The sequence below is a fragment of the Triticum urartu genome, chromosome 5A (genome assembly GCF_056163025.1).
Source record: "Triticum urartu cultivar PI428250 chromosome 5A, HENAU_Tu73, whole genome shotgun sequence".
NCBI classification, from domain to species: domain Eukaryota; kingdom Viridiplantae; phylum Streptophyta; class Magnoliopsida; order Poales; family Poaceae; genus Triticum; species Triticum urartu.
The window spans coordinates 669548234-669565313 of record NC_141877.1 but is presented as its reverse complement, the minus strand read 5'-3'; the positions used below and the strand labels follow the sequence as shown (position 1 = coordinate 669565313).

The 17080-nt window shown below is 44.6% G+C and overlaps 1 protein-coding gene across 1 annotated transcript; it reads left to right on the top strand.

The window, feature by feature from the left end:
• The first annotated feature begins 9776 nt into the window (after positions 1-9776).
• On the top strand, positions 9777-13606 carry LOC125511525 (trans-cinnamate 4-monooxygenase). Its single transcript, XM_048676915.2, has 4 exons — positions 9777-10202; positions 10557-10993; positions 11769-11890; positions 12786-13606. Exons 1-4 carry the CDS (start codon positions 9855-9857, stop codon positions 13382-13384), a joined length of 1506 nt encoding a protein of 501 aa, XP_048532872.2. The 5' UTR covers positions 9777-9854; the 3' UTR covers positions 13385-13606.
• Positions 13607-17080: the final 3474 nt, after the last annotated feature.

Genomic DNA, 17080 nt, shown 5'->3' with positions numbered 1-17080 from the left:
ATCAAGTAAATATCCATATATCTGCTTGAGTCATTTCTGAAGATAAATAAATCCACCACTTGCAACAACATTTATTGAACTACACACATCAAAATGTATGATCACCAATAAGTTTGTTGCTCGTTCCTTATGGCCTGTGAACGGTATTTCAGTCACTGCACTTTTCGGAGGAAAGTTGCAAGTGTCAGATGATTCAAAATCAAACAACTTAAAAATCCATCATAATGGAATTTTCCATGCGGGTTTCTCCAATGTGACCAAATGCAGTGCCACACATGTGTGGTATTCTCATTGTCTCGCGATGTTTAGCGTCAGCGTTATGGATGTATCATATTACCATCAATATTCATAACATACGTCCCATCTTGGATGGAAGCATGACCCTTCATGTTATTCATAATACTTAACAACAATTGTTGGTTTTATGAACAACTCTTTTGCAACAATCATTGTGCAATGGGCTAGAGTGTATGAAACTCTAAAATGAATTATGAAAGTAAACCCAGAGGTATTGTATTATTATCAATATTCATAACATACATCTCATTCATAATGAAAGTATGGCCCTTGTGTTATTCATAACATCGAACATAAAAAGTTCTCTTATGAACAACCTTCTTGCAAGATACCTTATGCAATGGGCTAGAGTTTGTAAAACTCTAAATGAATTATGAAAATAAATACAGACGATAATACAACGATGGAAGGTATAGTAACATTTACTATGTTCCCTGTGTATACCTTAACCTCATTTCTAGCTAGTCCTTTTAGGCCATAGTAGCTCTTACATTGATTCGCAACAGAATGCAATCGAGCGGGTATCTTTGTGATTAACTCACAATACCCAAGAATTAGTGATTAACATGTTTAACCATAATTCCCAAGAACTATATCTTTGACTAGCCTACTATACATCAAAAACTTGTATGACATTCATACATGAGCTGGATATTCCAGTCATCTTTCTTTATGCCTTTATACTTCTAACAGTTTAACTTTTAGTATTTCTCCTACTCGCAAAAGAAGCACCCAACTTAAGAGTGGCGTTAGCCCTGGACTTCCTAGGCGTGTAAGTCATACTAACACCCTTTGGACACTTCCTTTCTCTTTAAGTTGTTGTTTTATTCACCTTTCATTATATGACAGGCGTTCTTCCGGATCCCTTTCCCAACAGTCAAATGCATAGTAAACACTTTTACTAATACTTGCAAACAAATGTTGCTTTGTTTGTATCTGAAAATAATTTTCAGATCCATGAATATCATATAACTATCCCAAACTTTCGAAGTTTGGGTTTCATGGAAGCAAACATATTCCACTTAACCGTAACATAATTCTAGCTTTTGGATCGAAGGACGAGAGTCACATGATCCATAGCATTAGCGGGAGGATACGGAAAGCATGCGATAGGACAAAGTCCTTCTCGGCACTTTTGAGGACAATCCTCACATTACGTTACCAATCGTGAAGTTTTAACCAGATATTTAACAGCTATTCAATTTTAACAGGGAAGGTGGAAATGCGAGCCATTATTCTACAACTATTTTGCAAGAAACACTTAGACAATGTTCATAATTAATTGCACTGAGAATTAAACATGTTAATTCAACAGTGCGCTCCCACTCAAATCAATATCTATCATAATTAATTTTGAGTGATACAAGATCCAGACTTCAATTCATCGCCATAGAATCATCATCTCATAACGGAAATTTTAATCGGTAGGCCAACTTGCCGATCACATCTCTATGTGACTCTTGCTCATCTTTCGATGTGTGTGTTCCGAGCTCAGGACGATCCTGCCATGAACTTCAAGACAACCAAGTGATCTTGCTGCAAGGTCTGACCTCACCCGCCTCACACTTCTCTAATCGTTCGTACCCATGCATCCATGGCGCACCCCAAAAAGATAGGTGCCGTACCGGTGCTACACTTGGGAGAACACTAACTACTTGATATTTTAGTGAGAGATCACACTAATAAAAAGCGACTATCGCGCAATCAAGAAGGGTGCATCATAAGGGATAAACATCTCAGGCAATTCATAATAGCATGATATGGTATAGCCCTTTCTGACGGAGAAGTCTTTCATTTCTTCGTCTTCGACATTCGCGTCGGTGTTCACCTTCACGAAGATTGCCACCACCTTGTCGATGTACCAGATAATATTGCTATCTCTATAGCTAATAAAATAAGTGCATTACTTAAGGTTGACACGCAGGTCATTAAAGTGACAATCATATGGCTCTAACCATCATGCTGAATCATGACACGCAGGTCATGTTAATTACATCATATAGTCATCTCATACATAATCAAATTGAATATGAGAATTGCTATACCACATCACATGCACATCCTGCAAAACCAAGTTAGACGCCTCTAATCGGTTTATGCAAAATTTTATTTTACGTGGCTTCTAAGGTTTTGACTTAAACCACAGCTACCAACGTTTTATCATCGAGTATGATTATTCAAGTTGCTAGATTAACATCTCGGGGTGTATGAAACACGAGATAATTAAATCTCGAGCCCCATACTAAACTTCGTCATACGCATGACCCCCGTGCAGATCATATCTGCAATGCCCTTTCATCTGCGAATTTCATCTTTCTTTTGACTACGGCAGAACCCAAAGAACTGATAGCACTTCCATGATCAATCAGGATCACGGATTGCGAGAACTTTGTCAAATTCCACCATGTTGTCTCAAGATTGAGCAAACGCAAATTCTAGGGAAGCAACAAGAACGTCGGGTAACAGATTTCATCTGTCACCTGCATAAATAATTTTCCGCAATAGATCTCATCTACTACCCAATTATATTATGCAATACCCATTCATCTCCATGTATTCTAGATCGAAACCTGCATCTACGCATAGCACGGCTCTTGATGCCACTGTAGGGTACCACAGCAGAAAACAAAAATTTCCGACCTACGCACCAGCCCAGGACCACTATGGATACTGCATACATGGTTTGAACTTTTTTGTTACCGACTCGTAGCGCAGCGGGAAGTAGAGTCGATGACGATCGGTGGTGCAGATCCCCGTAGCTAGGATTTACAACCTCCCAACCGCGAGGATGTATACCCTCATCTGCTTCTGAGACAGCCCTCCGGGAGGCTGTCGAATAGCCCCCCGGACGGTGTCGCGGACAGCCATTCGGGAAGACCTTCGAAACTCGAACGGTCACTCGAACAGCCCTTTGGGAGGACCTTCGAAACTCGGACAGTCGCAAGGACAGCCCTTCGGGAGGCACTCACAAACTAAGACCAAAACTACGATCTCTCTACAGAGTTGCACACATACGGTGTCATCTATCCGGCAGGGCTTCGCCATCCAGAACTAGCTCCTGCCAGAACCCAGACAGCCTTTCGGCTCTACGAAACTATTTCGCGGGGAGGGAGAGAGAAGCCAGATCATTGCATGGAACTTGTATGTGAGAAGGTATGAGGAGAATGGCAGCCCCTTCTCCCCCTTTTATAGGCCAAGGCAAGGGGTGGGGTGGTGGAGGAAATACCAAAACACTCATGCTACATGTCCCACATGAGGGGTGAAATGGTAACTCAAGTGGGGCACCAAGGGGACACCATGGAGGCACCCCCTTGGCCAGCCACAACCTTGCCCCCTCCCATGGGGGGGGGGGCGCCAACAAGCCACCAACATGTCTCCTAGAAACATGGGTGCTCCCTAGACAAAAAGCCACCAAACATGTAACCCCCGATTCGTGGGATCTTGTCCCCTCGTGCTGAGACAAGATGTTTTTCACGAAACATTTTTTCTGAAAAAATCTAGAAGGTCCCAGAACATTTCCGGCACCCTCTAAAATTCTTCTGGGCATGATCCGAAACATTTCCGGTGTGGTGACTTTTATCAGCGAAAAGCAACAACGGCGGTTACGGCAGCTTCGGAACATTTTCGGGTTTTCTCTTCGAAAATTCCCACAAGTTCCCAGACCAATTCTGGGGCCCTCTAAGAATTTCCAGACGAGTGCCGAAACCATTTTGACCTAATAATATATTCCTAAACAACTTTTCGGTTTTACTGAAATTCTTTCGGTGTTCTCTCTCCGGAACTCTTCCGTTGTCTCCGAAACTTTTCCGGTGACTTTCTCTCAGACTCCCTGTCTAGTATTCAGCAGATAAATGACCCTTAAGTGTGTGACCCTATAGGTTCAGTGAAGTATAGACATGACCTGGAACCCCTTCCAATCAATGATCAACATCGGAGCCGTGGACACCCATATTGACCCCTATACCCACACGAATGAATATTCGAGTGAACCTCCTGTTGCCGTGTGCTATTCCTGTTGCTTCGTGATATGTTACAAATACCTTAGGTGAGATTTACTTGCATCCCCGTGGATCAACGACTTGTCCACTATGCTAGTTACCTCGTTACCGGTTTTGTTCTCTTTTCTCGTTTCCATGTTGCGGCATCCCTGTGATCAAATCACACTTTGTCTGGCCAGACGATGATGGATACCGTAACACCGAGAGGGCCCGAGAATATCTCTCCATCGTCGGAGGAGCAAATCCCAATCTCGAGCTATCAAGTTACTTGACAAACTTTTCCATGAACCCGTAAGCTGCCGTAATAGCCACACATTTACGGATGACGTTTAACAAACCCCAAAGTTCATGAAGCAAGTATGAAGAAACTCGATACTCTCATGGTCTAAGGAATTATGCAAACGTTAACCATCTCTGTGTTATGTACCATTAACTTGTGATGAACGAATCTCATAGCATAACATCAATCCGGGTCGATTCAACACAAATGTTCTCTTAACATTGTGCCCTCAAAATTGCTGGCATAGACATGCCCATGACTAGGAAAACAGAATCATCATGCAATACTTGAGCTAGTCTTAGAGGCCAGACTAGGAATACTTCTTACCGTTTATTATTCCACACGTGCATATGAGTCTTCCTTCGAGCCTCGTGTTATTGCAGACTCTAGAACCATAGCAGTTATAGCATGGAACATAAACATAATTATGAACATGGAGATAAGTAATAGCATTTATTATTGCCTCTAGGGCATATCTCCTACACATGCTAGATGCCACAAAAGGCTCGGATCTGCCAGTCACCTCCACCCCAAGGCACGACACTTCCACGACGATTTCTCCTGATGACGTCTCCAAGGAGAACACGACGCGCACGTCTACATCGCCACCCAATCCACATGGATTATGAGATTTCCCTCGGGAAATTGGCCGGCGGTGGGGAGGCAGGATCCTCAACAGCGCCTTAAGGGAGGAAAGCGACCCTCTTGGGCGTCGCCGCTGTCATGACCGAATGAGACGATCAAGGGTTTCTGCCAACATCTCCACGCCAAAGAGAGAGCCTGGACCAGAGGTCGTTACCTGCTAGACATGAGGAGGAATAGTGACCAAAGAGAGAGGGGGGGGGGTGGAAACTGGACCTGCAGATTTGGATTTTAAACCGAAGTGGCATTGGCACCTCGACCTCCACCCATTGATACCTCGGCGCGCCCCCACGGTCGAGGGATCCGGCCATCAACACCTATGAGTGTCAACCACTGAAAGTCATCGCCGCCACGCCACATGGGACCACCATCTAGCGACCGAGTCCTCCGACAAGGGAAGGAGCGACAAAGATCTCGCCGCCACCTTCGTGGGCGACTACGCCGGCAGAGCCGGCGTTTGCCTCTGGCGGCGGCACGGTATTGGGGGAGGGTGGGTGGCGGCGGGGCTGGTAACCCTAGTCGCCCCCAAGTCGCCCTCGGGAGGACGACACGAGGAAGGGGGAAAACTCACTGGAACCTATATAATTCAGGTCCTGCCACATCACTACGACATCGCTGCCTTGCCATCAAAATAAGGGATGGCCGCCTTAGGGACTTGACTAAGAACTTGCCAGACAAGGACTGTGGTCAGAGAAGAGTGTAGGGTGGCTCTGAGAGGGTAGGGAACAAGGCAGTGAGCTCCTACCAGTTCGCCAGCTCTATAGGGGACATGACCGGATGGAACCCAAGGCCCCATTTTTTGTGTGGCAATTATTGAGGGATCGCCTCCCATCGGGGACGGAGGTGCTCAAGAGGAATGGCTCGGGTAATGGGTTACGTCCCCTTTGTGGTGTACTAGAGACGGGGAACCACATCCTCTTCTCTTGCATGGCGGCTCACGCACTTTCGATTTTCGTCCAGGAGGCACTCGGGCTTGATTGAGAGGCTCCGGACTTAGCCGAAGTTCTTCAGGCCAGAGCTCTAGACCGATAGAAAGAGACGCCTCTTTTGGCTAGTGTTTGCGGCGTTAGATTGGACGCTTTGGACAACACGAAATAAGATGATAATCGAGCAGGTCTTCCTTCAGCGGGCCACTGACTCGATCTTCAAATTTCTTACGTTCTTGCAGCACCGGCACCCGCTGGCTAGGCAGCAGGACTGCGGCCGGCTGGGGCGGATGTTCGATGCGCTACAAGTCACCGCTCGGTGTCTCTCTTCATTGTAGACCCCCTGATGTTGTGGCTACTTGGTGGTCTTTTTTCTATCTTTTTATATTACTTTATTTGGGCGTGCTTGTGTTGATGCCTTAGCAGACTATTTTATCTCGATGACCTGCTACTTGTTGTATGGACCAGTTGATTGGAAATTGGCAATGGCTCCTAGGTGCATATGCACTTATTTTGTAAATACACATTTTGAAAAGTTGAAAATTCCGAACAAAAATCTTGCGTGTATATCCAGACATTCTATTTGTGTGGGCAAAGTTTTCGGTGAAAAATGAGGTTTTTTATGGCTTGTGTAAAAAAACAATTTCCGATGCTTCATTACAACTATTTGTTTTGCATTTCTTTATTTTTTTTACACAAGCCACAAAAGACGTCGGTTTTCACCAAAACTTTGTGTATGCACATAGAATGTCCGGATATACCCACGGGATTTTTGTTCCGATTTTTGCAACTTTTCAAAATGTGTATTGAGAGAATGGGTGCATATGCACCTAGGAGCCAAAACACCGCGTCCGATTGCTTTATTTATAAAGCGGAGCAGAAGCGTATTTCAAGAACTTTTAATAGTGAGAAAGTCGTATACATTTTCTGAAACCAAGGAAGAAAACTTTGCCTCGATAAAAGTAAGTATAATAAGATATAGTCAACAAGCTGTAAGAATTAACTATTATATTTCTGCTGAGTTGGATAAGACAGAAGAAGAGAGAGAAGGCAAGCGGGCGGTAGATTAACATCCGGTTGAAACACGGACTCCAAGAAACATTATGAGGCCATGCATTAATAAAGTACTACTACTCCCTTCGGTCCTTTTTACTCTGCATATAAGGATTGTCTGAAGTCAAACTTCGTAAAGTTTGACCATATTTATATGAAAAATATTAACATTTATAATGCTAAATTTATACAATATCAAAAGTAAAGTTATGACGCATCTAATGTTGTTGATTTCACATTTTAAATATTTGTATTTTTTCTATAAATTTGGTCAAAGTTTATGAAGTTGACTTCAGACAAATCTTATATGCGAACTAAAAAGGGCCGGAGGGAGTACTTAGCAACTACTCTCCCTACCCCATAATATAAGATCAAGTACGATAATGGGCTTATAGCCTGCTTACATGCGACTTTTTGCCTATATAGAGGAGAGAGACATGAAAAAATGGTGGGAGTGGACTCTCATACAAGAGCCTAACTATATGCGTACTTCTAGGCAAATGCAATAAATACAAAGAAAAAGTAGAGAGAAGGTGAAAAAGTAGTATTTTTATATCCAACTTTATAGCTAACCTTATTGTATGAGTGACTATAAGTGATGACTATATATGACATGACAACGTCATATAGCCAGCAGCCAGCTATACTATTAGTCATGCTCTAAGAGCGTTTTTGACAATAGTATAGTGTAAAAATTGTTCTTATATTATGGGACAAAAGGAGTAGTTACTATACATGTTAGCTATTAGATTGACTATACATGACGTGACAACTTTATATAGCCAGTTGTTGGCTCGAAAATCCAATTCGGTGCCCGTGTCCAGATGAACCCGGAGAACAGTAACATGATAAAAATAGAAAATAAAATCAATTTTTTCTTGAAAAATGTTTGAGTGCATGATGTGCGTGCAAAATTTCATTCTATTTGGACATCTGTAGAGCTTGTGGCGAAAAAGGAGAAAACCGGTCAAAACAATGCGTGAACAATAACCTTACTCACAGAGCTGAATTCTATCTTTTTTGTCACGCGCTCCTCAAATGTCAAAACTCCACCGAAGTATGCACGAACATCATGCACAAAAGCATCTTTCTTGCAAAAAAAATTCAGAATTTTTTGATCTTTTTTCTATATTTTGTGATTTAATTGATTTTGCTCGGGCTCATCCAATTCCGGGCGCTAAAACGTCGCTTTTGTTGTTAGCTATATTATTAACCATGCAGAGAGGCTACTCTGGCAACAAGTGGCCTCAAGATGCTTTGCACCTCGATCTCGGTCTTTATCTTTTCTATGACAACGGTGTGCAATTAGAATAGATAGAAATAAACAGGAGCAAGCTGAACTGGCATTTAGCTGGCGAACATACTCTATCGTGGCCTCGTGGGCTCGTCGCTCCATGTTACATGTTACGATAAAGTCAGAGGTTTCATCAGTTAGCTATTATGTGACAGACAGAGTCTACGGCATTATTCAAAACCCTATGGTAATTACAATAAAGTAGCTCGAACGTTCGCCGTGCTAGTGGAGTCCTAAAATAAATCCTCAGCTGCCACCTACCCGTATATGATACTAGACAGTCTCCGGCATTATTCAGCACTACGACAGAGCATCCGATACCCTTCAAGTCGTCGTGGAAGTTAGGAAACAGACTCTTACTCCGTTTTACAGATAAAGCACAAATCAAAATACATGACAACCGATACAATGTAGTAAGAAAGTTCTCCTACATCCCAGGATACCAGAGAACAAAAATCATTCTGAAAAATGCAAAGGTGAAAAGCAAAAATGACTATGTTGTCGAAAGATAGTAAAGGAGGGCCCAAAGAATCGACATGACTCGTGCTAGGATACCTAACCTCCACGACAATACCCTTAGAAAGAAAGACGGTGTGAAGCGTCGCCGCTATCGAGTCCGAAATGAATAAGGGTTTCACTCAAAACTCTACCATAGAGAGGACAACCACAATAATGTCCTCAATAGAAGAGTGACACGCGTAGGCGACGTCACCATCGACGGCAAAGTACGAAGCTTTCACTCAGCTCACTTGTACGACCACGAGACATCTAGGACATCTGCGACTGAGGGCATGTACAATGGTGGCATATGGATACAAATGCCCCATGACAAAAAGTAATTTGAAGCACCTACATTTATTTTTCTCTTCAATGCAAGCTACCACTATTGGACCTCATTACAAAAATAAAAAATAAAGACTTCAGTACATATGCATCTCTATTTTTCACTCCAACTTTTTTAACTTTTGACACCGAACCACACTTTTTCTTTTCAAGCACCCACCTCCTGCAAAGGATCCCGCTTTCCTATACGAAGCTATTTTATCTGATATCTGATCCTACATGACATGTGAGGCATCACCCTGAGTGCAGAGCTTGGGGTCGTCGTGCAACTTTGATGATGCAGCTTTGGCGTCCTAATCCACCTACCATCCCACCGGTGGACATGTTACTCTCGCATGCATGTGGCTTTCAAGTTTCGACCAGATCCCGATTAGCAACAATGTCAACCTCCATATATACAAATGGTTTCGAAATTGTAGTGGCTCCGCACCAACCCCCACCTCTATAAGTTTCCTCGATCCCACTAATCCATCCATCCATTCCACTGCAGCAACCCATACACAGCCACACGCAAGTACACAATGATGGACGTCAGCCTCCTGGAGAAGGCCCTCCTGGGCCTCTTCGTGGCGGCAATGCTCGCCATTGCCGTCGCAAAGCTGACCGGCAAGCGCTTCCGGCTGCCCCCGGGGCCCTCCGGCGCCCCCATCGTGGGCAACTGGCTCCAGGTGGGCGATGACCTCAACCACCGCAACCTCATGGGCATGGCCAAGCGTTTCGGCGAGGTTTTCCTGCTCCGGATGGGCGTCCGCAACCTGGTGGTCGTCTCCAGCCCCGAGCTCGCCAAGGAGGTCCTCCACACCCAGGGAGTCGAGTTTGGCTCCCGCACCCGCAACGTCGTATTCGACATCTTCACCGGCAAAGGCCAGGTAATAAATCAGTTCGTTGAATTTACAGTTCTTGCATATACATACTAGTTCTTGATAGGTACTAATGACTGGTTTCTAGTAGTGTAATTTCAATGTTTTTTTTATTTTCATTAACTTCTGTACGCATTGAAATAATTACCTTTAGGTCCAAATATTCAGCAATTTCAGCAGTACACACAAATTCAAAAAATAAAATACAATCAAGTTCAAATAGAAATTCGATCCGTTGGCCGAAATAAAAACCGAAATCAGTATATTTCAGTGAAATCCGGTAATCTCGACAATGACTGAAATATTTCTGAAACTGAAATTCAAAACCATATTACAAACACAAAAATGCGTGCATTCATGCAGGACATGGTGTTCACCGTGTATGGCGACCACTGGCGCAAGATGCGCCGGATCATGACGGTGCCCTTCTTCACCAACAAGGTGGTGGCGCAGAACCGCGTCGGGTGGGAGGAGGAGGCCCGGCTGGTGGTGGAGGACCTCAAGGCCGACCCGGCGTCGGCGACGGGGGTGGTGATCCGCCGCAGGCTACAGCTCATGATGTACAACGACATGTTCCGCATCATGTTCGACCGCCGGTTCGAGAGCCTCGCCGACCCGCTCTTCAACAAGCTTAGGGCGCTCAACGCGGAGCGGAGCATGCTCTCCCAGAGCTTCGACTACAACTACGGCGACTTCATCCCCATCCTCCGCCCCTTCCTCCGCGGCTACCTCAACCGCTGCACCAACCTCAAGGCCAAGAGGATGAAAGTCTTCGAGGACCACTTCGTCCAAGAGCGCAAGTAAGCTTACTTAATTGCCTCTTACATTTATAATTCGATGGATCGTGTGCCGATCGATGCTTGCCAGGACATGTTAATGTTAATCGATGTTGCATCAATAAAGCAAGCACGTACGCGCCAAGTGGGACATGTTAATTCCGTTTGCATCTATCAGCTTCGATTTCTTTAGGAGTACCTATCCTGCATCGGTTGCCTGGATACATTGGTGTTGGCGGTCGTTGACCAGCTGCAGTGCATCAGTGACCACGTGAGAGTAGCTAGGGTTCATTTTCACGTGGTGACAATAGAATACATACACCGACAGTGGAGGTACATATATAGGTGTTCTTTTTGCGAGAGAAGTACATACATAGGTTGATGGAAGTACACCAACAGATCACCAGCTGCAGTGACCACGTGAGAGTGGCTAGGATTCGGTATCACGAGGTGACAATACAATACATACACCGACAGTGGAAGTACATATGTAGGTTGATGAAAGTACACCAACAGATCAGCAGATTTTTCTTCCATTCAATTAAAAGTGGACCGGGTTCCACTATCAGATACTCCCTGTGTTCCTAAATGTAAGCCTTTTTAGAGATTCTAATATAGACTACATATGAAGCAAAATAAGTGAATCTACATTCTAACATATATCTATATACATCTGTATGTAGTCTATATTGAAATCTCTAAAAAACTTACATTTAGGAATGGAGGGAGTATAACGGAGGTCACCAGATATGCAACGGGGAAATTGATAAGCATCTACTGCATTATCTCACAATTGCAGGAAGGCGTTGGAGAAGAACGGTGAGATCAGATGCGCCATGGACCACATCCTCGAGGCCGAAAGGAAGGGCGAGATCAACCACGACAATGTCCTATACATCGTCGAGAACATCAACGTCGCAGGTAAAACTCAGAATTAAGCAAATATAATTAACATGTATACATCTTTCTGTCCCACCTAGTTTTGACTTTTGAGAGAAGAAAAACGCTCTACCAAACATTTATTAAGAAGAAAATATAGACCATTTCTTTGATTACAAAAAGTAGCACGCGCTATTGCAATTTAGTAGTATATCTTAAGACAATACGACATCTTCCATGTAACCCACGTGTTGCCGGTAAAATTCATCAATTAAATGTGTATTCATCTTTTGTCCAACCTAGTTTTGACTTTTGAGAAGAAGAAAATGCTCCAATTAACATTTTATTGGAAAGAGTGCAGACCCTTTCTTTGTTAATAAAAACTAGCACACACGATTGCAATTTTTATCTCAAGACAATACAACGAGAGATGGTGATGAGCAGCTGGCGAAGAGCCACTATTATTCCTTGAACACGCGGAGAGCCTAAATAGTTGTCGGTGCAACAACTTTTGGTGTATTTCATGATGAATTTATTAATAATACCTCTGTCCTGGTTTATTAATCCTTCATGTAGTTTGAGTCAAACTTTGACATTTGATTTAACTATCATAAAATAAGTTATATATCCTAGAAATAGTATCATTGAAAACCTCTTTCAAATATGAATCCAACAATATAAATTTTATTACATACAACTTATATTTTATTAATTAAATATACGGTCAAAGTTAGGCACAAAATATGAAAGGGGCCAATACCTAAATGGAGTAGTACTGAGTTGGTATGGCACGTAGACATTAATATATTTCTCAATAAACTCGGTTAAACCTACTAGTAGAGAAGTTTGACTTTCGAAAAAACATTTTCAATGGAGAGAGTAGTATTTAATTTAGCACAAATATTAACAAGGGAATGAGTCTTTTGCATACATGCAGCAATTGAGACGACCCTGTGGTCGATCGAGTGGGGAGTTGCGGAGCTGGTGAACCACCCGGACATCCAATCAAAGCTCCGCCAGGAGATCGCCGCCGTGCTAGGCCCCGATGCAGCGGTGACGGAGCCGGACCTGGAGCGGCTCCCCTACCTGCAAGCCGTCGTCAAGGAGACTCTCCGCCTCCGCATGGCCATCCCGCTCCTCGTGCCACACATGAACCTCAAGGACGCCAAGCTCGCCGGCTACGACATCCCCGCCGAGTCCAAGATCCTCGTCAACGCCTGGTTCCTCGCCAACGACCCCAAGCGCTGGGTGCGCGCCGACGAGTTCCGGCCGGAGCGGTTCCTCGAGGAGGAGAGGGCCGTCGAGGCCAACGGTAACGACTTCCGGTTCGTGCCCTTCGGCGTCGGCCGGAGGAGCTGCCCGGGGATCATCCTCGCGCTGCCCATCATCGGCATCACGCTCGGCCGCCTGGTGCAGAACTTCCAGCTGCTGCCACCGCTGGGGCAGGAGAAGATTGATACCACGGAGAAGCCCGGACAGTTCAGCAACCAGATCCGCAACCACGCCACCGTCGTCTGCAAGCCACTCAAGGCTTAGAAGAATTTACGATCCGACGAACTAGACGGCAGATCCGCTGGAATGCGTGCACGTGTTTGTATAAGAATTTTGCAGTATCTGTAATAAGTTTGACCTTTCTTGGTGAGTTCGGTTGTTTTTCTTCATGTGAAGGCGTTGGGTTGTTGATTTGCAAAAACTTGGTAACGTTGATGTAAAACTTTTTGGCTCCAAATTCACATTATTAATTACTCAATTCGTAAACGCGGGCACAGTCAGTTGGCATGAAACTAGTCCGAGCCAATCAACTCGTCGGTGATCATTTTCGACAGTGTTGTAGGGAGGTAGCTAGCTGATTTTTTGGAGGGGCCAACAATTGACAGATGGCAATGTCTGCACTCAAGAGACAAGGACGATCTACGTATTGTCGGGCCCTTTTGAAGGAGGTAACACCCTACCATTAGAGGAGGTAACACCCTACCCTTAGGTGAGGAACCCTAGGTCTCAATTGGTGAAGCGTTATGCTGAATCATATTATTTACGAGAGGCCCTAAACTGCTGAAAGCAGCGATCACTAGTAGAAAAGGGTCTAATGTGAAACTTATTAGTCCCGGTTTATAATTGAACCTGCACTAATGTAATCATTAGTGCCGGTTCCAACAGCTAGGCGGGCGGCACTTATTAGTACCGGTTCGTGGCGAACCTTTAGTACCGGTTCGTGCCACAAACCGGTACTAAAGAGGTGGTGGCCTTTAGTACGGGTTGGTGGCTCCAACCGGTACTAAGGGGGGGGGGGGTCTTTAATACCGGTTGGAGCCACCAACCGGTACTAAAGGTGGTGGTCTTTAGTACGGGTTGGTGGCTCCAACCGGTACTAAAGACCCCCTAGTACCGGTTGGAGCCACCAACCGATACTAAAGGTGGTGCGCTGCCACCCACAGTGCATAATGTTTAGTCCCACCTCGCTAGTTGAGAGGAGCTCGCACCGGTTTATAAGCCTCGCCGCGGCTACCGTGTCGAGCTCCTCTCTAAGCAGGTCTTTGTGGGCCTATTGCAAGTCTTCTGTCCCGTGGGGCCTACTGGGCCATACGGGCCTGCATCCTGGCCCAACTAGAGATTGGATTTCTAGTCGTATGCAGGCCGTGCCGGTCCAGTAAACGGGCTGTTTTTTCTTTATTTCAAAAATTAAAAAAATCCTTACCAACCGGGACTAAAGGTCCCTCAGACCGCGGCACGCCTCGTGCCACGTGGTGGGCCTTTGGTTCCGGTTCGTGTTGAACCGGGACTAAAGGGAGGGACCTTTAGTCCCCACTCTTTAGTGCCGGTTCCAGAAGCTGTACTAAAGGTCTTTAAAAACCGGTACTAGAAGTCGTTTTTCTACTAGTGGATATGGCTCATACAACTATATGATCCTACTATCTACACCACACATCAACCTTGTCTGGCAGCCCGCCAGCGCATTGAATGTTTTATATGTGAGCTTTCGAAAGTGCGGTATTTTGGCTGGGGCGTATGAATATCCGGTAATTTTTTTTGGAAATGGAGGCGTACCCCCGGCCTCTGCATCATAATAATGCATGCAGCCATCTTATTAAAATTTCATAAAATAGCACAAAGTCCTCAAAGTATTACAACTCGCAAGTGGAGCGAAAATAAAAAAAAAATCAAAGTTCATGCCAACAATCAAAACCGAAATGGCAATAAGAAGGATAAGCTCTCTAGACGCCTATCCTGTTATGCGACCGTCATCCAAACCGGTTGAATAAAGCCCGTGCTACCATCTCCCACTGGTTGCATCTAGTAACCAAAGACTCCCTGAGTTCCATAGGAGTGAGTAAGGACCATGTACAGATCCAAGCAGTAGCTCTGAAGATAACCTGCAAGAAAGTTAAATTATTTTGTCTATTAAATATCAAGTCATTCCTGCAATTCCATATAGCCCACAAAAGTGCACATATTCCAATCCGAATACGAGCCGCCGTAGTATGTTCAACCCTAGTTAACCACGTTCCAAAACAACGATGTAATGTCAACTGGAGGAGTAATGTTAAAGGCTATATGAATCGTTCTCTAAAGTAATTTGGCGAGTGGGAATTCAAGAAATAAATGTTGTATTGTTTCATCATGATCACAAAAACAACATCGTGGACTACCTACCCATCTCCTCTTGATTAAGTTGTCCTTCGTAAGAATTACTTGTTTGTGGACAAACCACATAGAGATTTTTAATACGCAAAGGAACCTTAATCTTTAAAATATGCAGTGATCTCGAGATTGGGCCAGAATTAACCAGATCCATATAAAAAGATTTTACCGTAAAAACCCCATTCTTAGATACTTTTCATTGTGTCGAATCCGGTTGGTCGGAGAGTTGAACATCTATCAATCTCCGAACCAAGTGCATCCATGCAGTCCAAGGCTCACCAACTAACGCCCGCCTGAACTGGATATTCAATGGACTCGTATGTAGAAATGTGCCTACGTAATCCTCCTTACGTTGCACTATGTTATACAGGTTGGGATACTGTACGGCCAGGGGCGTCTCTCCTAACCATGTATCCTCCCAAAACCTTATTGACATCCCATTGCCAACTAGGAATTTGACCCTACGAAAGAATAAGTCCTTCACTCTCATAAGCCCTTTCCAGAATGGCGAGTCGGTTGGTCTCATGGTAACCTGAGCGAGTGTTTTCGACTGTAGATACTTATTACACAAAATCTGTGCACACATGCCCTCCGGCTCAGTCTCTAACTGGTAGAGCCATTTGCTCATAAGGTATTTGTTCTTGATTTCTAAATTCTCAATATCGAGCCCGCCCTGGTCTTTTTGGCGACAAAGAATATCCCATCGCGTGAGATGGTATTTCCTCTTGGCCTCATCTGACTGCCAGAAGAATCGAGATCTGAAGAAATCAAGTCGTTTCCGTACCCCTTTTGGAATTTCGAAGAACGATAATAGGAACATCGGCATACTAGTCAATACTGAGTTAATCAGCACTAGCCGGCCTCCATAAGACATAAGCTTACGCTTCCAGCAGCTTAGCTTTTTTTCTATTCGATCTTCGATACATTTCCATTCTTTATTAGGTAGCTTATGGTGATGGATCGGTATGCCCAAATAACTAAATGGTAAAGAGCCCAATTCACATCCAAACAATTTTCTATATGTATCTTGTTCGTCTTTGGCCTTCCCAAAGTAGAACAACTCACTTTTGTGGAATTTATCTTACCAAAAAAGGCTTTCTCCCCGCTTTATATTATAAAGCAACTGCCCAAGCCAAACATCCAACAAGGTTCACACACACATAAGTCTCACACAGAGGAGAATCCAAGGGTTAGTGCTGAGGGCACAGCTCAACAAGCCCTGAAAACCAGAAAAAACATGCACACACGGGGCGCATAAGAGCAACTCGTCGGGCTCGGGGGGGGGGGAGCAAGGGCGCCAAGCGGAAGGCCATTGATCGAAGGTCGGCGAGGAGAGTGTTGATGGCGTCCCGGTCCTGGGGGCGGCTAAGCGGCCGCCAAAGCTGCAAGTAACCACACATTTTAAAGATTGCGTCAGTAGCACGTCGAAGAGGCACCTTCTGGATGACAAGCTTATTGCGAATGGTCCAAAGCGTCCAGGCAAGGACCCCAACGCATAACCATCTAATATGGCGGTAGCGGGGAGGGGAGGCGTGGATTTCCGCAAGAAGGTCAGGGAAGTTGGTGTTGCACCACTGGCCACCGACAGTCTCA

Bases quoted from the DNA above. Each gene is read 5' to 3' on its own strand.
- LOC125511525 (XM_048676915.2), top strand. From the start codon at position 9,855: ATGATGGACGTCAGCCTCCTGGAGAAGGCCCTCCTGGGCCTCTTCGTG. The intron at 10,994-11,768 runs GTAAGCTTACTT...TCACAATTGCAG, and splicing joins CACTTCGTCCAAGAGCGCAA to GAAGGCGTTGGAGAAGAACG. The intron at 11,891-12,785 runs GTAAAACTCAGA...GCATACATGCAG, and splicing joins CGAGAACATCAACGTCGCAG to CAATTGAGACGACCCTGTGG.